Source organism: Rattus norvegicus, chromosome 10, assembly GCF_021556685.1.
Source record: "Rattus norvegicus strain SHRSP/BbbUtx chromosome 10, alternate assembly SHRSP_T2T, whole genome shotgun sequence".
Classification (NCBI taxonomy): Eukaryota; Metazoa; Chordata; class Mammalia; order Rodentia; family Muridae; genus Rattus; species Rattus norvegicus.
The window spans coordinates 85,700,394-85,727,554 of NC_141543.1; the positions used below are offsets into that span (position 1 = coordinate 85,700,394).

At 48.0% G+C, this 27,161-nt stretch overlaps 1 protein-coding gene across 1 annotated transcript; it reads left to right on the top strand.

The window, feature by feature from the left end:
• On the top strand, positions 1 to 27,161 carry LOC148003055 (transmembrane protein 92-like). Its single transcript, XM_087575153.1, has 5 exons — positions 1 to 81; positions 25,808 to 25,830; positions 26,309 to 26,392; positions 26,520 to 26,704; positions 26,882 to 27,161. The coding sequence occupies exons 1-5, from the start codon at positions 1 to 3 to the stop codon at positions 26,899 to 26,901; spliced, it is 393 nt and encodes a 130-aa protein (XP_087431279.1). The 3' UTR covers positions 26,902 to 27,161.

Consider the following 27,161-nt stretch of genomic DNA (forward strand, 5'->3'; position numbering starts at 1 on the left):
ATGCAGGTATCCTGGGTCCTGGGCACACTCACTCTGATCTTTGGCCTGATATCCAGTCTGCAAGGAGCAAGCGGAAATGAGGTAAGCAAAACTCTTTGTCTTTGGAGGACTCCATGAGGCAGAGGCTTTCCTTGGAGCCCAGTCTCAGCCTTTCCATGTCAGGAATTCACTAAACCACTGGCAATCCGTAACTTTTTTCTGTTCTGTTCTGGGAAAAAGGAGGGAGGGACCTCTGAGGGAGGCCCTTGGGAAACCTGGTCCTGTAGTCATGGCAGGACTGTGTTGTTTCCTGAGTATTTGTCCCACGTAGAGCCGTGAATAGAATGTTTGACCCCCGTTTTAGTCTTGATATGTCTTATTACACTCTGAGTCAGATTGAGGCACCTGACTTGCTTGTCTGGGTGAGGAGAATTTCCTTCCCTGTTGTCTTAAGGCTGGTGACCTTGGGGTGTAGTTCATTGCCTCTTCTAGGCACATATCTGATTGTGTAGGAGGGCGTGGAGGCTACTGGAATGATCTTTACCGAAGCCAAAGCTGCCTTCCTTGTCTTCTTTGCTTGGCACAGGGTCTACTTCTAGCTGCCCTAGAAACTGTGGAGTTCTCAGATTTGAGGCATACTCCACCACACATGGCAATGGTACTTGATGCATTACTGCTATGGTCAGCATGGGATTCTGTATGGAGACCGTGTGTGCCTCAAAATACTGAAGAATACAGGGCACGGGTTTCCCACGGGGACCTGAGGATGGATAGGACATGAGTGTGTTTGGTGAACTCTCAGAGTTGTCTCTACTGCTGACAGTGACTGGTGGGTGTATGGGAAGTGAGGGGCTGAGGTTGTCCCTGGGGGAGGGGGGCTGTGGAGGTAAGGATCCACTAAAAGTGGCTTCCTAGACCAAGTTCTAATGATGTGTGTGGAATCCAAGGGTAGTGGGGCATATCTTTAATTCGGAGGTCTTTGGCAGAGATCTGTAGATCTCCATATTGCAGGCGAGCCAGGGTAACACGGTGATCACCTTGCCTGTCTCAATAATAAAAAGGGTGAAGGAGCTTCCTTGGTTCTTCAAGCCTTTAATCCCAGCTAGTGAGGGAGCAGAGAGAGGCTGCTGTTGTTGCCCTGGACATGGTAGTTGGAGGGACTGAGATTCTGAGACCCAATGTCTGGAACAGTGTCTGAGCAGAGAGTAGCCCCAGTTCTTTCTGAGGCAGATATTCCTTTACGGAATTAGGCCTCGCCTTGGCTTTATATCTCAAAGTCCTGCCTTCATTTGAGTTCTGTACTGATGGTCATCAACTCCTGGTTTACCCACATCTGTCTGATTCATTGCACCGCTGGAAAAGAATTCTAGCACCCGAGACCCAACTCCCAGGCTATGACCACTGACCTCTGTCTTTTTCCTCCCACAGACTGTGTGCAACTGGGAAGACTTGTAAGTATAGGACGTTGTCGATAACGTCAGTAGGCAGTGGGGACGGTGTGTACTCAGATTCTGCCCTGGATATGAGGAGAGATATGTAATTCATATCACTTTTAATGAAACCACAGCCCCTGTCACCTTGCCAATGCTTGAGAACTGCTGGTCTGTAACTCCTGATAATTCCCAACCTTCCATGGTTGGGAGGGGGGAGACAAAAATGATCTGTGTGGCACTCCTGCCTCCCCTGTAAGATCCTCAGCAGATCACTCTGCCTGAGGAAAAAGGGCCCCTTACTGCCATGGAGAACTCTGACCTCAGGTCTCAGGTCCACAGACCAATTCCTGCCGGTGAACCCAGGACAGATGTGTACCCCACACCCACTGAGGAAGGCTTGCACTTTAGGTCCTAGGTATCTGGGGAAGAAGGGACCCTTTCATTTGAGGCACGGATTTCATTGGTATCTCCCCATTCCTGTTTGTCCTGACTAGACACTGCCCCAAAGGATTCAAATGCTGTGAAAATGAATGCTGTCAGGAAAGCAAGAACTGGGATCCTGATACTGAACACTTCACGTAAGCCAAGGGCTTCATTCACTGAGGGCTGGATCCACTAGAATCCGGGTGGGTTGGGGAATGGAGGAGGTCCAGCAAGGGCATATGGCTTAGGAACTTATGACAATACCATCCCCCACCTCCCTAGCCTTGCACTGATCGTCTTTTGGGTCATCTTCGCCCTCCTGTGCATCTGTGGCCTTGTGATGTCCAACTGCAAAGGCCTGCAGCATGACCTCAGACCAGCGGATAATCAGAGTCCTCCAAATAGACCCTCCAAAGCTCCTCAAGAGAGCATTTGGGTCACCTCCGTGGATCCCCTACCAACCATTCGTAAGTTGGGTCTTTCTGTCCCAATAACTAATGTGTTTCATAGCCGGCTGCCCAACCTGCTTAAATGATAGTTTGGAGCCTGGGGGCCTATATATTGGGAAGGGCTCTTCCTACCATATTTGTCCTTTTTTTTGTACCAAGATATTAAGATAAACAAATGTGCCTCTTCTCCTGCAGGTTGTTCTGAATTCAACTGGGACTGAAACACGTCCTCCCTACAGCCTCAGGCCTGAAGGTCTTACTGTCCAGATGAGAGGGACTCGCTATGCAACCCTATCACCCACCTCACACACAAAAATCTTGGAGGCAGCCAAAGACTATGGAATGACTGCATATCCCATCCTGTCTATTGTACTGTGATTGCATTGATCGTACTTTTATACCGCTGTCCCTTTTTGTCATGAGATCTAACCTAGATCTGTAATCTCTGTCACACAATAAAGACTGTTGATTTTTTTAAGAATTGCCGGACTCTGTGGTAGATATAAAAAAAATCATTGGTCGTGGTCTTCCCATCTAGACTGGACAGCTCACTCTGCCATTCTACAGAAGCAAGTCTGTGCCTGGAAGACAGTGAAGACTGAATTGGTCAGACTCTCTGAGACTTCTTCATCCATACCTGTGCTGAGAGGATCTCACTGCACCTCTATAGCAATGCAAAAACCACAGGTCCCAAGGTTCTGTCTGGCTGCTAAGTGCTGATGGGGACCAGTTCAGAGGCTAAGGAGACACTTCAGCTTCTTCCAATGGTGACTGACTGCCCTGAGCACCTGCTGGGAGGATGGAGAATCCAAGATGTGAAGGAAAGCTTAGACCTTGTGTTTCCTGGGATCTTGGGGGTCAAAAGAAATGACCTGGAAAGACAATACAATTCTACTCTATTCCTGTGACATGATTTCCTAGGAGACGAGAACTGGATTAATCATGGGACTATTAGGGAGTAGCAATTCAGAAAACAGCCTTCTAGAGAAGGTAAAGTTGGGAGAAAGCCTGGAGAAGCATGAATAGAAATGTGTGGAGTGAGGTCTAGGGAACACTTCTTTTCACCTCCTTTCCTAGAACACCTTGGATGTAGTGGGGGGCTGACCCCACCTTGTACCTTCTGTTGAGAGGGGGTTCCAGGCACTAATGCTACAGCCCACCCAAGGTGAACTCCTAAAGAGAAGAAGGGTTTGTCCAGAGGCTGAGGTACTGAGGCCATCTTGGAGCTTGGAGTGTGCACAGGCTGTGGAAGGGAATGGAGACAGTTCCTGTTGGAGGTGCCTGGACACCTACTGAGGTCTTTACTGTGCTTCCTGCAGGGGGCTGAAGGCCAATGTTTCTCTGCAGACAGACAGCACTAGGGAAACTCACTGCTTAGGTGTGCAGGCAGGGCAGGGGGCTGTCCTGGACTCACTCTGTAGAACAGGCTGGCTTCAAGTGCGGGATCCTCTGGCTGCCACAGAAGATGGCAAGACAGGGAATCCAGGGACATTCAGGCTCCTAGCGAGAGCAGTAGATGCTGACAAAATGTTACTGTGCAGGGAAAAGAAGTCGTGATGGAGGGAGTGTGGGTAGACAGGTTTGTTTTGATGTGGGAGTCTTTCTAAAGGAGGAGGGAAACCTCAGCCTCCTTCCCCCCACCATATTGAAGATGGTCTAGGGCTTTCCAATCAGTGCTTGGCCTGAGAGAGTGGCTCTCCTGAAGTTCATTGGCTGGAATATCGTGTTTAAAATGTGCATTCGTCGGTGTGGGAAGGTCACAGATCCCCCTGGTGTTTCTGATGGTTATGACCTGCCATGCGGGTTTTGGGAATTGAACTTAAGTACTGACAAGTAGCAGGCAGTAATAATCACTGAGCCTTCTCTCCAGGTGTCTGACAGAGTCTTTTCCCACTCAGTTTCTGAGGGTTTCGAGAAGTGGGTGAGGGTTTAGAGAAGTCATGGTGTCACAGGTGAGCCTACACTGTAGTGTTCTAAGCTCTGGTTGATCCACTCACCTGCCACTGCTGTTGTTGGCGATCATCTCATATTACTGGCATCTCCACTATGCTGGGGCCCTCACAATGAAGTAGGCATCATCCATATCCTCTCATAGGCTCTCTTCATGGTGCCAAGCCTCAGTTCCTTTTCATGACCTCTTCTGTCCTGGGCCATCAACTACAACTGAAGCTGCACCTTCATCAGTGGCCTCCCATGCTCCCTCACAATTCCAAGCCTCAGGTGTTCTTCATCACTGCTTTGTGCCCTCAAAACCAGTACCACCTGGGTGACTCTCACACATTAGCAAGTACAGCTGCAGCATGTGGTACAACCTTGGCTATCCCTGAACACAGCAACTTTGAGCTCACTGGAAATACTTCCCCTCACCTCAGGGACAATGGTCTCTTCTTAATCACAGCTAATTTCTCAGCTCCAGTTAAACAACATCAGTCGTCCCTGTCATCCATTCTGTTTCTATCTGGGAAGCCAGAGCCGCATGGAAGAACCAGCTGAGTTCTGCTGAGCGCCATCAAGACCATGACCCGCTCCCCCATTCCATTCCCAGCGTTCTGTTTCCCATGTCCCACTCTGCCTAAGCTTTGATTTCCTGGACCTTGCTCTGCAGGCTGTCCTGGAACTAATAGATCTGCAGGGCTCAGTCTCCTGTATCACTTGTATTAAAGGTGTGTGTTATTATCCCTGGGATTTTAAGCCTTTCTTCACCTAGAGCCTGCTTTGTCCCAGGATGGTATTGAACTCATGTCCTGGGCCTTTATTCCTAGGATAAAAGGTGTGTACCACCATGCCTGCATCTACATTTTTCTGGGTAGGATCTTACCTGAAGGTAAACACACAATTAAATTCAATTATCTTTATCATAGAATTCAGCTCCATAGCACTTCCTGGTGCTCCTTTAGTACTCGAAGTATACATATTTTTTTTTTTTATTTTTCCTTTTTCAAATTGCTAAGCTCATTGAAAAGTCTGTTCAGGAGAAATAACCAAAGAACAAAGACTTTGCAGAGACTTCCCATGTCAAAGAAATTTATCTGAGTCTCTTCCTCTGAGCCTGAGGTAGACTCTTCAGTCAAGGGCCAAAAGTAGCCATATTCTTCTAAACCAAAACAGTACATAAACAGTATCTATGACACATGTTGAAATACTTCACTGGAACCTCCTGGCCGAAGTCTCAACAAGTCACATCAGTGTGAGTACAAAATTCTTCCATATTCCTACTAGGATGGCCCAATGATCCCCATTTAAAAACAGTCCAGTGCTTTGGATATTTAAAGCTCTAAAATTCATATTCATTCAAAAAAGGCATGTTCAGACGTATGACAGCAATACCCCAGTTCTGGTACCGACTTCTCTGTCAGTTAGGGTTTTACCTCAGTGAACGGACACTATGACCAAGGCACCTCTATAAAGACATTTCACTGGGGCTGGGTAACAGGTTCAGATGTCCAGTTCATATCATGGAGGCAGGAATATGGCAGCCCCAAGGCAGGCATACTGGAAGAAGAATGGAGGACTTCTTCATCTTCATCAGAAACAAGCTGAACAGTAGCTTCAATCCAGATAGGATGAGGGTCTCCAAGCCAAATGTCACAGTGACACTCCTACTCCAATCTCGACACAGTTTGCAATACTGCCAATCTGGGCCAAGCACATGCCAACCATCACACAAGAAAAACTTTCTGTTACCTCAATACAATTTTAATCTCCTCCCCTCTCCTCTGACAAGAATACATGTAGGTTGGATGGATGCCAGATACTCACAGGAAATAACCCCTGTTCCATACTGCCATCAGGGACACGGGTACTAGACACTTCCCTTCCTTTCTCCAGCCCACCCATCCCAACACTCTTGTCAACTACACAGGGTGTCTGGCCTTCTCCTCTTTCATGAGACCTAATTCCAGAGGGGACTCCCGGTCTGGCAGGGTGGCAGGCAGCAGGGAATGAAGGACCACAGAAGTCTCTCTCAGGACACAGACAGACACAGTGGGGCCTGGGCAGAGGCCGGCGGGCCAGAAATCCAACTTAGCAACAATTTCTCTCAAGAGGGCAGAAGTGTGAATGTTGTTGGGAAATATCAGGACTGTCCCAAGGGGGTTCCAGCAAGAGGCATACCCACCTCCCCCCTTTTGAATCCCCAGCCTCAGTCTCCAGAGATTTAAAATAGAGACGGGATTCTCTGGGAACAGATCCCAATTGTACTTGGCCTGACTCTGGAAGGTTCTGATTTTGAGCATTAAAGGAAACAAGGGATAATGATATCAGAGGCAGAGAGTGGGAGAGAGACCACAGGACAATTCCTTGCAGGAGAATGAGGGAGCTGCAGGGTCCCTGAGACACAGTTGGTGATGGAAACAGCAGGACAATAGAAGGGCCCAAATAGATGCCTTTGGAAGTGGCACCCATTAAGACAGTAAAGCTGGAAAACAAAGACTGGGAGAGAAGTTGAGGCTTGGAGCATCTCCTAGTATGACGGGTAATAAAGGGACCAGAAATAAGGGGAGGCTTCCTAGAAGTTACCTGTATGCCACAGCCGAGTTACAGAGGACAGGGAACAGGGCATGTGAGATGCACATGGCATTCACAGCAGAGCCTCCAAGGGTCACCTTCCTGTGTCAGCAGACCAGACAGCAACTCAGTCACTGAGTCCTTATTCCTCTTCCTCTAGCCCAGAGGCCACACACATGTCTGTCTTCCACCCTTGTCAGTCATCCTACTTCCACCAGTCTGCCTGCTTTCTCATAAGGTCTCAGAGCCTCTCAACTCATGACCTAAACGCCTGGGACCACCTAGCCGCTGGCCTATGCTGTGACCTGGTGGCCATATTCTCACTCCCTGATTCTGAACATGAATCCCACCTGGCCTGCTCATCGCCTTGAGGGCCACCAACTCTTTGGGCACAATGGACAAAGTGCTTAGCCACGATTTTTTCTTCACACAGAAAGGAAAGATACCAACATCTCCCCACAAATTACAAAACAGAGGGAACACTAATAACCCAGTGATGTGGGGAACGCTGTGCCAAAGTGTTTCTTCCCCAACTCAGGGTCTTTTCCTCCTCTCTTGGTCAAAGCAGAAAGGATTGGCACCTTTTATGTGACACATACCCCATTATCCTTCTCCTGCAATGACTTGCCTTTCCCCAGTCTCTGCCTCCTTCCCATCATATGCCTCCCTGTCTCTGGGCAAGGACATCACCATTCAGTGTTGAGAGGATCTCTCCTGTTTTATGTATTGATTTTGATTTCTTCAGACAGGGTTTCTCTGAGTAGCCTTGTTTATCCTCCAAATCCCTCTTGAGACCAGGCCTGCATTGAGCTCAAAGATCTGCCTACTTTGGCCTCCCACATTCTGGGACTAACGCTGTGTTTCACCACCGCTTTGATTGAATTTAAAATTTTCATTTAAAGGGTATTTTATATGGGATAGATGTGGCACATGTGTTTAATCCCCATCCTCTGGACACCTACGGGTTGTGTATCTTCAGTTGGAGGCCTGCCTGGCCTACAGAGTGAGTTCCAGGACAAAGAGAGCTACACACAGAAACACTGAATGGAAAAAGTAAAAGAATAATAAGAATTATTTAAATGATAATTTTTCATTCATGCACACCCTCAATTGCTCTCTCCCTCTTCACCTTTTTTTAAAGATTTATTTATTTTTTATATATAACTACGCTGTTAACTGTCTTCAGTCATACCAGAAGAGGGCATAAGATCCCATTTCACATAGTTGTGAGCCACCATGTCAACTCAGAGCTTGCCACGATGTCAACTCAGGACCTCTGGAAGAGCACTGAGTGCTCTTGACCACTGAGCCATCTCTCCAGCCCTCTCACTCTCCACCTTTTGTTCTCCCTCTTCCTATCTCTCCATCCCCACTGAGTCACCTGACTGGCCTTAAAGGTTTGTTTTGTTTAAGGTATATTTATGTCATTTTTATTTCTATGAGTTTTGATTGGCCTCATGTATGTACACCATATGCATGCATGATGCCCTCAGAGTTCAGAAGATGGGATGATCTAAAAGTAGACTTTCAGATGTTTATGAGCCATCTTCTATGAAGATGCTGGACACAGAATCCAAGTCCAAGGACAGCTGCTCCTAACCCCTGAGTCACCTCCCCAGACATTTCCCCTCCTGACACCCAAAGGGTTTCTGTGTGAAGTCTTGGCTGTCCAGGAACCCCCTCCGTAGCCCAGGCTATCCTCAGAGATCCACCTCTTTCTGTCCTGAGTGCTGGGGAATTAAAGGCTTGTGCTAACACCACTGGGCTTTTGAAATTTAACCCTGGCTGTCCCGGATCCAATATATTGTAGTTTTGAACTCACCGAGCTGTGCGTGCTTAGAGATCGGATTAAAGGTGTGTGGCTTTGCCCTGCTCTAAACACTATTTAAGCACAGAACAACAGACTAAGTTCTAGAGTGTTCTGCTCCATCCAACTCACCAAATTGGTAAATCAAACTCTCTAACCTCCCAATTCCTCCAACCTCAAACTCAACAAGGCCAGCTCCTCTCTACTTCTCTTCCCTGAGCTCTGGCTAGGCTCTAAGATCTGGTCCAGCCAAACACCACTGCTGGGCCCCATAGGTGGAGAGAAGTTGGTAAGGTCTTGCCCAGTTCCTGGGTCCTTACACATCTAAGCTCATTGGCCCTCCTGCCAGGATGCAGGAAGCCTGGGTCCCAGGAGCCCTCACCGTGATCTTCGGAACACTATTCGGATTGCAAGGAGTAAGCTCCAATGTGGTAAGCAGGACTCTGTGACTTTGGAGGACTCTTGGGAGGCAGAGGCTTGCCTTGGAGCCCTGTCCCAGCTTTATCTTGACAGGAATTCCCTTAACCACAGGCATTGGTAACTTCCTTCCTACTCTGTTTGGGGAAAGTAGAAGTAGGGTCCACAAGGAGGCCCTAGGTAACCTGGGCCCCTAGTTTTGGCAGGACTGTGTTGTTAACTGGGAACTGGCTCCAACCACAGCCCTGAATAGGGACTTTGACCCCCGGTTTAGCCTTTGAATGCCTCTGAGTCAGGCTGAGGATCCTGAGGTCTTGCTTGTCTGGATTAGGTGTCTCTGCTTCCCTGACACTGCATGGCTGGTGACCTTGGGGTGTAGTTATTGGTTCACTCTGACTTATCTGCTTGTGTACCAGAGAGGTGGAGGTTCTCTCACTTCTCTAATTAGTTTGAATTTGATCACACAGTGAACATGGCTTCCTAGGCTGGGTGACCTCCTGCTGTGATCTCAGGGAGGCAGGATTGGAGCTCTCTTTCTCTTCAAACTCTTTAAGTGACTTGGGTTGGCAGGTTTTCCTGAGAAGTAGTCAGAAGAAGCCTTTTAAACCTACAATCTTTTGGTTTCTTTCGTTTTTTGACACATGGTTACTCTAGCTGAGGATATACTAGAACTCGTTAGTCCAGGATGGCCTCAACTCTGTCTCTGCCTCTGGCGTACTGGGATCAAATTTACAATCTTGGTTGATAATATTCTGGGTGGTGGGCCTGTGTTAAGTGACTTCCCAAGTCAGCTCCCCAGAACAGTGCTCATTGGCTGTTTGAAGCCCCTAATTCTCCATCCAAGGCCACGTATGAGTGAACCCAGGTTCAAGACACTTCCCATCTGGGACCTCCCCATCCTTTTTGACCCTCTCTCCAGATCCAATTACCAGTGTTGTCAAAACACCAATCAGATCTGATAAATCCATGTTTACTAATATTCAGGCTCCCAACCATCCTGATCTGACCACATGGTTAAGGTGGGACAGGGAATAATCCGGATCCAGATTATTAAACCTGTCATTTTTTTTTGACACAGGCTGACACTATGTAGATTGTACTAACTGTGAATTCACCATAGACTTGCATTGGTATCTCAGCATTGGAATTAAAAGGAGTTAGATGCTGGGTCTACCATGCCTGCCTTAACTGCTGTTTAAATGTAGTTAGCAGAGGAGCCCAGTCGTGTTAGCAGCACACACCTTTATTCCCTGCACTGGGGAGGCAGAGGCAGGTGGATCTGACTCCTAGGCCAGCTTGGTCTACAGAGCCTGTTCCAGGGCAGCCAGGGGTGCACAGAGAAATCTTGACTTGAAAAAAATACAGTCCAAGACAAGACAGTGGTATTTGCACAAGTGGGGAGAGGAGAGGAGAAGAGAGGAGAGGAGAGGAGAGGAGAGGAGAGGAGAGAGAGAGAGAGAGAGAGAGAGAGAGAGAGAGAGAGAGAGAGAGAGAGAGAGAGAAGAATGTAAGAATGGAGTAGGAGGGAAGAGGAGGGAGAGGGGGAGGGAGGGAGGGAGAGAGCGAGAGAAAGGAGCGTGTGTATGAGTTCCTGGGCCCTTGTGTCTTCAGCTTACTGTACCCATCCTTACCAAAGAACACAGGGATTGTGAACATGGAGAGGAGATGACCCAGCTGTGACTGTCACCTGTCCTTTCCTCTTCTCTTTAACAAGAGAAAGGCTATTGTAAGGATCATTAGAAAAGCCAAAGCTGCCTTCCTAGTCTTCATTGGTTGGCACAGGGTCTATGTCTAGCTGCCCTAGAACCTGTGGAGTTCTCAGATTGGAGGCATGCACCACCACACATGGTGATGGTTTGAAGTGAAGTAGCCAGAGAGGGCAATGCCTTGATACCTGGAGGAAGAGAGTTCTAATTAAGAGCTTACACAGTACTGCTAATGACAGCATGGGATTCTGTATGGAGACCCTGAGCGTCTCAAAATACTGAAGGATACAGGGCAAGGGTTTGCAATGGGGACCTGAGGATGGATAGGACATGAGTGTGTTTAGTGAACTCCCAGAGTGGTGTCGACAGATGACAGTGAATCAAGGGTGTAGGTGCAACGTGGTGCTTAGGTTGCTTTCTGGGAGTCTCTGAATCTAAGGATCCACTATGGGAAGCTTCATAGGACAATTTCCAAGAGGGAGCCAGGGTTAGGGTGACCATCTTTAATCCAGAAGATGGAGGCAGAGACAAGTAGATCTCTGAATTCCAGGCTAGCCAGGACAAGCCAGGAGACCCTTGCCTGTGTCAATACAAACTTGTTAGGGGGCTCCCATGGTAAGTCAAGATTTTAAGCCTAGCACTTGGGTAGGCAGAGGTAGGCTTCTGTTTTTGAACCTGGACATGGTAGTTGGAGGGAGGGCCTGTCTGAAACGATATACTATATCTAGCTTTAGTTCTTATTGAGACATAGTTTCTTGTTTCCTATATGGCATCACCTTGCTTGTTCAGCCATGGATAGTCCTGCCTTCTCTTGAGTTCTGTACTAAATAGCAAGTACTATTGTCATGCTGAACAAGCACTCTAATATCCCAGACCCAACTCCCAGGCTTTGACCTCTGACCTCTGTCTTTTTCCTCCCACAGACTGTGAATAACTGTGAAGACCTGTAAGTATGGGATGTTGTCGATGATGTCAGTAAAGGCAAGGGGGTCAGGTGTGTGCTCAGTTTCGGCCCTGGATAAGGTGACAGGCACCTAATTAAAATCACTATGCTGAAACCACAGCCCCTGTCACCTTACCCAACCATGGGATCTGCAGGTCTGTAACTCTTGCTAATTCCCAACCTTCCATAGGTGGGAGGGGGGAGACAAATTATCAGTATCGCACTCCTGCCTCCCGTGTAAGATCCTCAGCAGACCAGTCTGCCTGAGGAACAAGGGCACACTACTGCCATGGAGAACTGTGAACCCAAGTCTCAGGTCCATACCCCAATCCCTCCCAGGGAGCCCCAGAGGGATCTGTACCCCCACACACTAAGGGTGACTTGCACTTGAGGGCCTAGGTATCTAGGGAAGCAGGGACCCTTTGCTTTGAGGCTGCGATGTCATCAGTATCTCCCCATGCTTGTTCGTCCTGACTAGACACTGTCCCAAAGGATTCAGATGCTGCGAGAATGAATGCTGTAAGGAAAGCAAGATCTTGGATCCTGAAAATGACCCCCTCAAGTAAGCACAGGTTCACCCCTCCAGGGCATCATTCACTGAGGGCTGGGTTCACCAGAGACAGGGTGATGGTGAGGGAGGGAGGAGGTTGAGCAAGGGAGCATGGCCTTGGCACTTATGACAATACCATGGCCACCTCCCTAGGATCGTGTTCATCACCTTATTGGTCATTATCGTCCTCCTGTGCATCTGTGGCCTTGTGATGTCCAAGTGCAAACGACTACACCATGACCTCAGAGCAGCTGATCATCAGACTCCTCCAGATGCACCCTCCATTGCGCCCCTAGAGAGCATTTGGGTCACCTCCTTGGATCCCTTACCAACCTACTGTCAGTTGGGTCTTTCCCCATGGCTAATGTGTTTCATAGCTGGCTGTCCAACCTGCTGCAATAATGCTTTGCAGGCAGAGGGACTATGGACTGGGAAGGGCTCTGCCTACCACATTTGTCCTTTTTTAAGCAGACTCCAAATAAAGCAAATGTGCCTCTTCTCCTGCAGGTTGTCCTAAACTCAACACCCACAGAACCACCTCCTCCCTACAGTCTCAGGCCTGAGCGCCCTACAGGCCAGAGGAGAGGGACTCGATATGCAACCATTTGAGCTAAGTCACACAAAACCTCTTTCTTGGAGGAAGCCAAAGACCATGGAATGACTCCCTATCCCATCCTGTCATTTGTTCTTTGAATTAATTTATTGATTTTGTATACCACTGTACCCTCCCCTTTTGTCATGGGAACTATCCGGAATCTGTAATCTCTGTCCCAAAATAAAAGTGGTTCAATTTTAAGAATTGACGGAGTCTGTAGTGGATATAAAGAAGTCATTGGCAGTGGTCTTCAATCTAGAGTGGACAGCTCACTCTGCCATTCTAGAGAAGCGAGTCAGTGCCTGAAGACAGTGAAGACTGAACTGGTCAGCCTCTCTGAGACTTCTTCATCCATACCTGTGCTGAGAGGATCTCACTGCACCTCTATAGCAATGCAAAAACCACAGGTGCCAAGGTTCTGTCTGGCTGATGAGTGCGGATGGGAACAGTTCAGAGGCTAAGGGGACACTTCAGCTTCTTCCAATGGTGACTGACTGCCCTGAGCACCTGCTGGGAGGATGGAGAATCCAAGATGTGAAGGAAAGCTTAGACATTGTGTTTCCTGGGATCTTGGGGGCTCAAAAGAAATGAACTGGAAAGACAATACAATTCTACACTATTCCTGTGACATGATTTCCTAGGAGACCAGAACAGGCTTAATCATGGGACTATTAGGGAGTAACAATTCAGAAAACCGCCTTCTAGAGAAGGTAAAGTTGGGAGAAGCCTGGAGAAGCATGAATAGAAATGTGTGGAGTGAGGTCTAGGGAACACTTCTTTTCACCTCCTTTCCTAGAATCCCTTGGATGTAGTGGGGGGCTGACCCCACCTTGTACCTTCTGTTGAGAGTGGGTTCCAGGCATTAGCTACAGCCCACCCAAGGTGAACTCCTAAAGAGAAGAAGGGTTTGTCCAGAGGCTGAGGTACTGAGGCCATCTTGGAGCTTGGAGTGTGCACAGGCTGTGGAAGTGAATGGAGACAGTTCCTGTTGGAGGGGCCTGGACACCTACTGTTGTCTTTACTGTGGTTCCTGCAGGGGGCTGACGGCCAATGTTTCTCTGCAAGACAGACAGCACTAGGGAACCTCACTGCTTAGGTGTGCAGGCAGGGCAGGGGGCTGTCCTGGATCACTCTGTAGAGCAGGCTCGCTTCAAGTGCGGGATCCTCTGGCTGCCACAGAAGATGGCAAGACAGGAATCCAGGGACATTCAGGCTCTGAGCGAGAGCAGTAGATGCTGACAAAATGTTACTGTGCAGGGAAAAGAAGTCGTGATGGAGGGAGTGTGGGTAGACAAGTTTGTTTTGATGTGGGAGTCTTTCTAAAGGAGGAGGGACACCTCAGCCTCCTTCTCCCCCACCATATTGAAGATGGTCTAGGGCTTTCCAATCAGTGCTTGACCTTCAGAGAGTGGCTCTCCTGAAGTTCAGTGGCTGGAATATTATGTTTAAAATGTGCATTCATTGGTGTTGTGGGAGGGTCACAGGTCCCCTGGTGTTTCAGATGGTTATGAACTGCCATGCGGGTGTTGGGAATTGAACTTAAGTACTGACAAGTAGCAGGCATTAATAACCACTGAGCCTTCTCTCCAGGCGTCTGACAGAGTCTTTTCCCACTCCGTTTCAGAGGGTTTCGAGAAGTGGGTGAGGGTTTAGAGAAGTCATGGTGTCACAGGTGAGCCTACACTGTAGTGCTCTAAGATCAGGTTGATCCACTCACCTGCCACTGCTGTTGTTGGCGATCATCTCATATTACTGGCATCTCCACTAGGCTGGGGTCCTCACAATGAAGTAGGCATCACCCATATCCTCTCATAGGCTCTCTTCATGGTGCCAAGCCTCAGTCCCTTTATATGACCTCTTCTGTCCTGGACCATCAACTGCAACTGAAACTGCACCTTCATCAATGGCCTTCCATGCTCTCTCACAATTCCAAGCCTCAGGTGCTCTTCATGACTGCTTTTTGCCCTCAAAACCAGTACCACCTGGGTGACTCTCACACATTAGCAAGTACAGCTGCAGCATGTGGTACAACCTTGGCTATCCCTGAACACAGCAACTTTGAGCTCACTGGAAATACTTCCCCTCACCTCAGCGACAATGGTCTCTTCTTAATCACAGCTCATTTCTCAGCTCCAGTTAAACAATATCAGTCGTCCCTGTCATCCATTCTGTTTCTATCTGGGAAGCCAGAGCCGCATGGAAGAACCAGCTGAGTTCTGCTGAGCGCCATCAAGACCATGACCCGCTCCCCCATTCCATTCCCAGCGTTCTGTTTCCCATGTCCCACTCTGCCTAAGCTTTGAATTCCTGGAACTTGCTCTGCAGGCTGTCCTGGAACTAATAGATCTGCAGGGCTCAGTCTCCTGTAACCCTGGCTTTCCTGGATCTAACATACGTTATCATAGTAATTTTGAACTCAGCAGAGCTGTGCCTACTTAGTGATGGGATAAAGGTGTGTCACCACGCGCTGCTCTAAACACTATTTAAGCACAGAACAACAGAGGCAATTCCAGAGTGTTCTGCTCCTTCTAACTCACCAAGTTGGTAAATCAAACTTTGCTAACCTCCCAATTCCTCCATCCTCAAATTCCAGCAGGGCCAGCTCCTCTCTCCTTCCCTTCCCTGAGCTCTGGCTAGGCTCTAAGCCCTGATCCAGCCCAATTCCAGTGTGTTAACTCTGCCCTTATCTAAGCTCATAGGCCCTCTTGCCAGGATGCAGGACTCCTGGGTCCTGGGCACACTCACTCTGATCTTTGGCCTGATACCCAGTCTGCAAGGAGTAAGGGGCAATGAGGTAAGCAAAACTCTTTGACTTCTAGGATTCCCTGAGGCAGAAGCTTTCCTTGGAGCCCAGTATCAGTCTTACCATGTCAGGAATTCCCTTAACCACGGGCAATCGTTAACTTTTTTCTGTTCTGTTCTGGGAAAAAGGAGGGAGGGACCTCTGAGGGAGGCCCTTCGGAAACCTGGGGCTGTAGTCATGGCAGGACTGTGTTGTTAACTGAGCATTTTTACCAAGTAGAGCCCTGAATAGAATGTTTGACCCCCGTTTTAGTCTTGATATGTCTTATTACACTCTGAGTCAGATTGAGGAAACTGACTTGCTTGTCTGGGTGAGGAGAATTTCCTTCCCTGTTGCCTTAAGGCTGGTGACCTTGGGGTGTAGTTCATTGCCTCTATTAGGCACCTATCTGAGTGGGTAGGAGGGAAGTGGAGTCTACTGGAATGATCTTTACCGAAGCCAAAGCTGCCTTCCTAGTCTTCATTGGTTGGCACAGGGTCTACTTCTAGCTGTCCTAGAACCTGTGGAGTTCTCAGATGGAGGCATGCTCCACCACACATGGCGATGGTTTGAGGTGAAGGAGCCAGAGAGGGCAATGCTTTGATACCTGGAGGAAGAGAGTCTGATTAAGACTTGATGCAGTACTGCTATGGTCAGCATGGGATTCTGTATGGAGACCGTGGGTGCCTCAAAATCCTGAAGAATACAGGGCAGGGGTTTGCCACGGGGTCCTGAGGATGGATAGGACATGAGTACGTTTAGTGAACCCCAGAGTTGTCTCTACTGATGACAGTGACTGGTGGGTGTATGGGAAGTGAGGGGCTGAGGTTGGTCCTGGGGGAGGGGGGCTGTGGAGCTAAGGATCCACTAAAGGTGGCTTCCTAGGCCAAGCTCCAATGATGTGTGTGGAATCCAAGGGTAGTGGGGCATATCTTTAATTCAGAGGTCTTTGGCAGAGATCTGTAGATCTCCATAGCAGGCTAGCCAGGGTAACACAGTGATCCTCTTGCCTGTGTCAATAAGAAAAATGGTGAAGGAGCTTCCTTGGTTCTTCAAGCCTTTAATCCCAGCTAGTGAGGGAGCAGAGCTAGGCTCCAGTTGTTGCCCTGGACATGGTAGTTGCAGGGACTGAGATTCTGAGACCCACGGTCTGGAACAGTGTCTGAGCAGAGAGTAGCCCCAGTTCTTTCTGAGGCAGATATTCCTTTACGGTATTAGGCCTCGTCTTGGCTATGTATCTTGAAGTCCTGCCTTCATTTGAGTTCTGTACTGATGGACATCAAATCCTGGTTTACCTACATCTACCTGATTCATTCCCTGGGTGGACAAGCATTTTAGCACCTGAGACCCAAATCCCAGGCTGTGACCTATGATCTCTTTCTTTTTCCTCCCACAGACTGTATGCACCTGGGAAGACTTGTAAGTATGGGACATTTCGATGATGTCAGTAAGGCAGTGGGGACTGGTGTGTGCTCCGATTCTGCCCTGGATATGGGGACAGATATGTAATTCATATCACTTTTAATGACCACAGCCCCTGTCACCTTGCCAATGCTTGAGATCTCCTGTCTGTAACTCCTGCTAATTCCCAACCTTCCATGGTTGGGAGGGAGGAGACAAAAATGATCCGTGTGGCACTCATGCCTCCCCTGTAAGATCCTCAACAGAGGGGCTGGAGAGATGGCTCAGCGGCTAAGAGCACTGATTGCTCTTCCAGACGTCCTGAGTTCAAATCCCAGTAACCACGTGGTAGCTCACAACCATCCGTAATGAGATCTGAGGCCCTCTTCTGGTGTGTCTGAAGATAGGTACAGTGTATTTATATACAATAAATAAATAAATCTAAAAAAAAAAAAAAGATCCTCAGCAGATCACTCTGACTGAGGAAAAAGGGCCCCTTACGGCCATGGAGAACTCTGACCTCAGGTCTCAGGTCCACACACCAATTCCTGCCTGTGAACCCAGGATAGATCTGTACCCCACACCCACTGAGGGAGGCTTGCACTTGAGGTCCTAGGTGTATAGGGAAGCAGGGACCCTTTGGTTTGAGGCACAGATTTCATCGGTATCTCCCCATTCCTGTTTGTCCTGACTAGACACTGCCCCAAAGGATTCAAATGCTGTGACAATGAATGCTGTCAGGAAAGCAAGATCTGGGATCCTGATACTGAACGCTTCACTTAAGCCCAGGGCTTCATTCACTGAGAGTTGGATCCACTAGAATCAGGGTGGGTTGGGGAATGGAGGAGGTCCAGCAAGGGCACATGGCTTAGGCACTTATGACAATACCATCCCCCACATCCCTAGCATCTCACTGATTGTCTTTTGTGTCATCACCTTTGCCCTCCTGTGCATCTATGGCCTTGTGATGTGCAAGAGCAAAGGACTGCAGCATGACCTCAGATCAGCAGATAATCAGTGTCCTCCAAATCCACACTCCCAAGATCCTCTATAGAGCATTTGGGTCACCTCTGTGGATCCCCTACCAACCATTCGTATTTGGGTCTTTCTGTCCCAATAACTAATGTGTTTCATAGCCAGCTGTCCAGCCTGCTTAAATAATGGTTTGGAGGCTGGGGGACTATAGAAGGGGAAGGTCTCTTCCTACCGTATATGTCCTTTTTTTTGTACCAAGATATTAAGAAAAACAAATGTGCCTCTTTTCCTTCAGGTTGTTCTGAATTCAACTGGGACTGAAACACGTCCTCCATACAGCCTCAGGCCTGAAGGCCCTACTGGCCAGATGAGAGGGTCTCGCTATGCAACCCTATCACCCACCTCACACAGAAACCTCTTGGAGGCACTCAAAGACCATGGAATGACTGCATATCCCATCCTGTCTATTGTACTGTGATTGCATTGATTGTACTTTTATACCGCTGTCCCTTTTTGTCATGAGAGCTAAACTAGATCTGTAATCTCTGTCACACAATAAAGGCTGTTGATTTTTTTAAGACTTGCCGGAGTCTGTGGTGGATATAAAAAAATCTTTGGTCGTGGTCTTCCCATCTAGAATGGACAGCTCACTCTGCCATTCTACAGAAGCCAGTCTGTGCCTGGAAGACAGTGAAGACTGAACTGGTCAGACTCTCTGAGACGTCTTCATCCATACCTGTGAAACTCACTGCTTAGGTGTGCAGGCAGGGCAGGGGGCTGTCTGGACTCACTCTGTAGAGCAGGCTGGCTTCAAGTGTGGAATCCTCTGGCTGCCACAGAAGATGGCAAGACAGGGAATCCAGGGACATTCAGACTCTGAGCGAGAACAGTAGATGGTGACAAAATGTTACTGTGCAGGGAAAAGAAGTCATAATGGAGGGAGTGTGAGGAGACAGGTTTGTTTTGATGTGGGAGTCTTTCTAATGGAGGACGGACACCTCAGCCTCCTTCCCCCCGACCATATTGAAGATGGTCTACGGCTTTCCAATCAGTGCTTGGCCTGCAGAGAGTGGCTCTCCTGAAGTTCAGTGGCTGGAATATTATGTTTAAAATGTGCATTCATGGGTGTGGGAGGGTCACAGGTCCCCCTGGTGTTTCAGATGTTTATGAACTGCCATGCGGGTGTTGGGAATTGAACTTAAGTACTGACAAGTAGCAGGCATAAATAACCACTGACCCTTCTCTCCAGGCGTCTGACAGAGTCTTTTCCCACTCAGTTTCTGAGGGTATCGAGAAGTGGGTGAGGGTTTATAGAAGTCATGGTGTCACAGGTGAGTCTACACTGTAGTGCTCTAAGCTCTGGTTGATCCACTCACCTGCCACAGCTGTTGTTGGCGATCATCTCATATTACTGGCATCTCCACTAGGCTGGGGTCCTCACAATGAAGTAGGCATCACCCATATCCTCTCATAGGCTCTCTTCATGGTGCCAAGCCTCAGTCCCTTTATATGACCTCTTCTGTCCTGGACCATCAACTGCAACTGAAACTGCACCTTCATCAACGGCCTTCCATGCTCTCTCACAATTCCAAGCCTCAGGTGTTCTTCATCACTGCTTTGTGCCCTCAAAACCAGTACCACCTGGGTGACTCTCACACATTAGCAAGTACAGCTGCAGCATGTGGTACAACCTTGGCTATCCCTGAACACAACAACTTTGAGCTCACTGGAAATACTTCCCCTCACCTCAGCGACAATGGTCTCTTCTTAATCACAGCTCATTTCTCAGCTCCAGTTAAACAACATCAGTCTTCCCTGTCATCCATTCTGTTTCTATCTGGGAAGCCAGAGCCGCATGGAAGAACCAGCTGAGTTCTGCTGAGCGCCATCAAGACCGTGACCCGCCCCCCCATTCCATTCCCAGCGTTCTGTTTCCCATGTCCCACTCTGCCTGAGCGTTAATTTCCTGGACCTTGCTCTGCAGGCAGTCCTGGAACTAATAGACCTGCAGGGCTCAGTCTCCTGTAACACTTGTATTAAAGGTGTGTGTTATTATCCCTGGGATTAAGCCTTTCTTCACCTAGAGCCTGCTTTGTCCCAGGATGGTCTTGAACTCATGTCCTGGGCCTTTTCTCCTGGGATAAAAGGTGTGTACCACCATGCCTGCATCTACATTTTGCTGGGTAGGATCTTACCTGAACGTAAACACACAATTAAATTCAATTATCTTTATCATAGAATTCAGCTCCATAGCACTTCCTGGTGCTCCTTTAGTACTCAAAGTGTATATTTTTTTTTATTTTTCCTTTTTCAGCTTGCTAAGCTCATTGAAAAGTCTGTTCAGGAGAAATAACCAAAGAACAAAGATTTTGCTGAGACTTTCCATGTCAAAGAAATTTATCTGAGTCTCTTCCTCTGAGCCTGAGGTAGACTCTTCAGTCAAGGGCCAAAAGTAGCCACATTCTTCTAAACCAAAACAGTACATAAACAGTACCTAAGACACATGTTGAAATACTTCACTGGAACTTGATGGCCCAAGTCTCAACAAGTCACATCAGTGTGAGTACAAAATTCTTCCATATTCCTACTAGGATGGCCCAATGATCCCCATTTAAAACAGTCCAGTGTTTGGATATTTAAAGCTCTAAAATCCATATTCATCCAAACAAAGGCATGTTCAGACGTATGACAGCAATACCCCAGTTCTGGTACCGACTTGTCTATTACTTAGGTTTTTACCTCAGGGAATGTACACCATGACCAAGGCACCTCTATAAAGACATTTCACTGGGGCTGGGTAACAGGTTCAGATGTCCAGTTCATATCATGGAGGCAGGAATATGGCAGCCCCAAGGCAGGCATACTGCAAGAAGAATGGAGGACTTCTTCATCTTCATCAGAAACAAGCTGAACAGTAACTTCAAGCCAGATAGGATGAGGGTCTCCAAGCCAAATGTCACAGCGACACTCCTACTCTGACAAGGCCACAGTTTGCAATACTGCCAATCTGGGCCAAGCACATGCCAACCATCACACAAGAAAAACTTTATGTTATCTCAATACAATTTTAATCTCCTCCCCTCTCCTCAACAAGAATACATGGAGGTTGGATGGATGCCAGATACTCAAAGGAAATAACCCCTGTTTCATACTGCCATCAGGGACACGGGTACTAAACACTTCATTTCTCCAGCGCACCCACCCCAACACTCTTGTCAACTACACAGGGTGTCTGGCCTTCTCCTCTTCTTGAGACCTAATTCCAGGGGGGCTCCCGGTCTGGCAGGGTGGCAGGCAGCAGGCTATGAAGGACCACAGAATTCTCTCTAAGCACACAGACAGACACATTGGGGCCTGGGCAGAGGCCGGAGGGCCAGAAATCTAACTTAGCAACAATTTCTCTCAAGAGGGCCAAAGTGTGAATGTTGTTGGGAAATATCAGCACTGTCCCAAGGGGGTTCCAGCAAGAGGCACACCCACCTCCCTCCTTTTGAATCCCCAGCCATAGTCTCCAGAGATTTAAAATAGAGGGGGGATTCTCTGGGAACAGATCCCAATTGCACTTGGGCTGACTCTGTAAGGTTCTGATTTTGAGCATTAAAGGAAACAAGGGATAATGAGAGTCACAGGCAGATAGTGGGAGAGAGACCACAGGACAATTCCTTGCAGGTGAATGAGGGAGCTGCAGGGTCCCTGAGACACAGTTGGTGATGGAAACAGCAGGACAACAGAGGGGCCCAAACAGATACCTTTGGAAGTGGCACCCATTAGGACAGTAAAGTTGGAAAACAAAGACTGGGAGAGAAGTTGAGGCTTGGAGAATTTCTCAGAATGACAGGTAATAAAGGGACCAGAAATAAGGGGAGGCTTCCTAGAAGTTACCTGTATCCCACAGCCAAGTTACAGAGGAGAGGGAACAGGGCATGTGAGATGCATATAGCATTCACAGCAGAGCCTCCAAGGGTCACCTTTCTGTGTCACCAGACCAGACAGCAACTCAGTCACTAAGTCCTTATGCCCCTTCCTCTAGCTCAGATGCCACACACATGTCTGTCTTCCACCCTTGTCAGTCATCCTACATCCACCAGTCTGCCTGTTTTCTCCTAAGGTCTCAGAGCCTCTGAAGTCATGACCTAAATGCTTGGGCCCACATAGGCGCTGGCCTATGCTGTTACCTGGTGGCCACACTCTCACTCCCTGATTCTGTACATGAATCCCACCTGGCCTGCTCATCGCCGTGAGGGACACCAACTTTTTGGGCACAATGGACAAAGTGCTTAGCCACGATTTTTTCTTCAGACAGAAAGGAAAGATACCAACATCTCTCACAAATTACAAAACAGAGGGAACACTAATAACACAGTGCTGTGGGGAAAGCTGTGTCAAAGTGTTTCTTCCCCAACTCAGGGTCTTTTCCTCCTCTCTTGGTCAAAGCAGAAAGGATTGGCACCTTTTATGTGACACATACCCCATTATCCTTCTCTGCAATGACTTGCCTTTCCCCAGTCTCTGCCTCCTTCCCATCATATGCCTCCCTATCTCTTGGGAAGGACAGCACCATTCAGCGTTGAGAGGTTCTCTCCTGTTTTCTGTATTGATTTTGATTTCTTTGACAGGGTTTCTCTGAGTAGCCTAGTTTATCCTCCAAATCCCTCTTGAGACCGGGCTAGCATTGAGCTGAAAGATCTGCCTACTTTGTCCTCCCACATTCTGGGACTAAAGCTGTGTTTCACCACCACTTCGAATGAATTTAAATTTTTCATTTAAAGGGTATTTTATATGGGATAGATGTGGCACATGTGTTTAATCCCCATCCTCTGGACACCTACGGGTTGTGTATCTTCAGTTGGAGGCCTGCTTGGCCTACAGAGTGAGTTCCAGGACAAAGAGAGCTACATACAGAAACACTGAATTGAAAAAGTAAAAGAATAATAAAAAATATTTAAATGACAATTTTTCATTCATGCACACCCTCACTAGCTCTCTCCCTCTTCATCTTTTTGTTTGAAAGATTTATTTATTTTTTATATATAACTACGCTGTTAACTGTCTTCAGTCACACCAGAAGAGGGCATCCGATCCAATTCACATAGTTGTGGAAAACCACCTGGTTGCCACGATTTGAACTCAGGACCTGTGGAAGGGCACTGAGTGCTCTTAACCACTGAGCCATCTCTCTCTCTCTCTCTCTCTCTCTCTCTCTCTCTCTCTCTCTCTCTCTGTGTGTGCGTGGGTGTGCATGCGTGTGTGTCTGTGTGTGTCTGTGTCTGTGTGTCTGTGTCTGTGTGTTTGCAATCAAGTGCATGGCCTTGACTTTCTCATTTCACTAGAGGGGTCCCAAAGATCGAATTCAGTTTTTTTTTTCTCCACACAACCCCCTCGAATTCAGTTTTAAAAAGTAAATGGGCGGGCACCTGCCTTTAATCAGTATATAGAAGGGGCAGAGGCAGGGGGATCTCTATGAATTGGAGGATTAACTGGGCAATCAGTTAATTAACTGGGTAGTCAGTTTCAGAAAATCCAGAGCTATTTAGAGATACCCTGTCTTGAAAAGCAAAATAAAACAAAATTTAGATTATCAGGATTGTATTTCAGCACATTTCCCCACTGAATCCCATGGCTGTCCATAAAAGGTCTGGTTTGGTTTGTTTAAGGTTTATTTATGTCATTTTAATTTGTATGAGTATTTATTGCCCTGATGTGTGTGCATCATATGTATTCCTGATGCCCTCAGAGTTCAGAAGATGGTATGACCTAAAAGTAGACTTTCTGATGATTGTGAGCCATCTTCTATGTAAATGCTGGACACAGAATCCAGGTCCAAGGACAGCTGCTCAAACCCCTAAGTCACCTCCCCAGACAGTTTCCCCTCCTGATATCCAAAGGGTTTCTGTATGTAGTGTTGGCTGTCCAGGAACCCCCTCCGTAGACCAGGCTAGCCCCAGAGATCCACCTCTTTCTATGTCCTGAGTGCGGGGGAGTTAAAGGCTTGTGCTAACACCACTGGGCTTTTGAAATTTAACCCTGGCTTTCCCGGATCCAACATATGGTATCATAGTAGTTTTGAACTCAACAGAGCTGTGCCTGCTTAGTGCTTAGTGATGGGATTAAAGGTGTGTCGCCACGCCCTGTTCTAAACACTATTTAAGCACAAAAGAAGGGAGGAAGTTCCAGAGCATTCTGCTCCATCCAACTCACCAAGTTGGTATTCAACCTCTGCTAACCTTCCAATTCCTCCATCCTCAAACTCAAGCAGGGCCAGCTCCTCTCTCCTTCCCTTCCCTGAGCTCTGGAGAGTCTCTAAGCCCTGATCCGGCCCAACTCCAGTGTGTTAACTCTGCCCTTCTCTAAGCTCATAGGCTCTCTTGCCAGGATGCAGGAATCCTGGGTCCTGGGCACACTCACTCTGATCTTTGGCCTGATATCCAGTCTGCAAGGAGTAAGCGGCAATGAGGTAAGCAAAACTCTTTGGCTTTGGAGGACTCCATGAGGCAGAAGCTTTCCTTGGAGCCCAGTCTCAGCCTTTCCATGTCAGGAATTCCCTTAACCACTGGCAATCGGTAACTTTCTTCTGTTCTGTTCTGGGAAAAAGGAGGGAGGGACCTCTGAGGGAGGCCCTTGGGAAACCTGGTCCTGTAGTCATGGCAGGACTGTGTTGTTACCTGAGTATTTGTCCCACGTAGAGCCGTGAATAGAATGTTTGACCCCCGTTTTAGTCTTGATATGTCTTATTACACTCTGAGTCAGATTGAGGAAACTGACTTGCTTGTCTGGGTGAGGAGAATTTCCTTCCCTGTTGCCTTAAGGCTGGTGACCTTGGGGTGTAGTTCATTGCCTCTATTAGGCACCTACCTGAGTGGGTAGGAGGGAAGTGGAGGCTACAGGAATGATCTTTACCGAAGCCAAAGCTGCCTTCCTAGTCTTCATTGGTTGGCACAGGGTCTACTTCTAGCTGTCCTAGAACCTGTGGAGTTCTCAGATGGAGGCATGCTCCATCACACATGGCGATGGTTTGAGGTGAAGGAGCCAGAGAGGGCAATGCTTTGATACCTGGAGGAAGAGAGTCTGATTAAGACTTGATGCAGTACTGCTATGGTCAGCATGGGATTCTGTATGGAGACCGTGGGTGCCTCAAAACACTGAAGAATACAGGGCTGGGGTTTCCCACGGGGTCCTGAGGATGGATAAGACATGAGTATGTTTAGTGAACCCCAGAGTTGTCTCTACTGATGACAGTGACTGGTGGGTGTATGGGAAGTGAGGGGCTGAGGTTGTCCCTGGGGGAGGGGGGCTGTGGAGCTAAGGATCCACTAAAGGTGGCTTCCTAGTCCAAGTTCCAATGATGTGTGTGGAATCCAAGTGTAGTGGGGCATATCTTTAATTCATAGGTCTTTGGCAGAGATCTGTAGATCTCCATATTGCAGGCTAGCCAGAGTAACACGGTGACCACCGTGCCTGTCTCAATAAAAAAAGGGTGAAGGAGCTTCTTTGGTTCTTCAAGCCTTTAATCCCAGCTAGTGAGGGAGCAGAGATAGGCTCCAGTTGCTGCCTCTGGACATGGTAGTTGGAGGAACTGAGATTCTGAGACACACTGTCTGTAACAGTGTCTGAGCAGAGAGTAGCCCCAGTTCTTTCTGAGGCAGATATTCCTTTACGGTATTAGGCGTCACCTGGGCTGTGTATCTTGAAGTCCTGCCTTCATTTGAGTTCTGTACTGATGGACATCAACTCCTGGTTTACCCACATCTACCTGATTCATTGCCCCGCTGGACAAGCATTCTAGCACCTGAGACCTAACTCCCAGGCTGTGACCTCTGACCTCTGTCTTTTTCCTTCCACAGACTCTACAGAACTGTGAAGACTTGTAAGTATGGGACGTTGTGGATGATGTCAGTAAGGCAGTGGGGACTGGTGTGTGCTCAGATTCTGCCCTGGATATGAGGACAGATATGTAATTCATATCACTTTTAATGAAACCACAGCCCCTGTCACCTTGCCAATGCTTGAGAACTGCTGGTCTGTAACTCCTACTAATTCCAAACCCTCCATGGTTCGGAGGGGGGAGACAAAAATGATCCCTGTGGCACTCCTGCCTCCCCTGTAAGATCCTCAGCAGATCACTCTACCTGAGAAAAAAGGGCCCCTTACTGCCATGGACAACTCTGACCTCAGGTCTCAGGTCCACACACCAATTCCTGCCGGTGAACACAGGATAGATCTGTACCCAGCACTCACTGAGGGAGGCTTGCACTTGAGGTCCTAGGTGTCTGGGGAAGTAGGGACCCTTTCATTTGAGGCATGGATTTCATCGGTATCTCCCCATTCCTGTTTGTCCTGACTAGACACTGCCCCAAAGGATTCATATGCTATGAAAATGAATGCTGTCAGGAAAGCAAGAACTGGGATCCTGATACTGAACACTTCACGTAAGCCAAGGGCTTCATTCACTGAGGGCTGGATCCACTAGAATCCGGGTGGGTTGGGGAATGGAGGAGGTCCAGCAAGAGCACATGGCTTAGGCACTTATGACAATACCATCCCCTACCTCCCTAGCATTGCACTGATCGTCTTTTGGGTCATCTTCGCCCTCCTGTGCATCTGTGGCCTTGTGATGTCGAAATGCCAAGGACTACAGCATGACCTCAGACCAGTGGATCATCATACTCCTCAAAATCCACCCTCCAAAGCTCCTCTAGAGAGCATTTGGGTCACCTCCGTGGATCCCCTACCAACCATTCGTAAGTTGGGTCTTTCTGTCCCAATAACTAATGTGTTTCTTAGCCGGCTGCCCAACCTGCTTAAATGATGGTTTGGAGGCTGGGGGACTATAGACTGGGAAGGGCTCTTCCTACCATATTTGTCCTTTTTTTTGTACCATGATATTAAGATAAACAAATGTGCCTCTTCTCCTGCAGGTTGTTCTGAATTCAACTGAGACTGAAACACGTCCTTTCTATAGCCTCAGGCCTGAAGGCTTACTGTCCAGATGAGAGGGACTCGCTATGCAACCCTATCACCCACCTCACACACAAACCTCTTGGAGGCAGCCAAAGACCATGGAATGACTGCATATCCCATCCTGTCTATTGTACTGTGATTGCATTGATTGTACTTTTATACCGCTATCCCTTTTTGTCATGAGAGCTAAAGTAGATCTGTAATCTCTGTCACACAATAAAGGCTGTTGATTTTTTT

Excerpts from the sequence above, each read along its gene's own strand:
- LOC148003055 (XM_087575153.1), top strand. The coding sequence starts at position 1 with ATGCAGGTATCCTGGGTCCTGGGCACACTCACTCTGATCTTTGGCCTG. Across the intron at positions 25,831-26,308 it reads CTACAGAACTGTGAAGACTT|ACACTGCCCCAAAGGATTCA; the intron begins GTAAGTATGGGA and ends TGTCCTGACTAG. Across the intron at positions 26,393-26,519 it reads CCTGATACTGAACACTTCAC|CATTGCACTGATCGTCTTTT; the intron begins GTAAGCCAAGGG and ends CTACCTCCCTAG.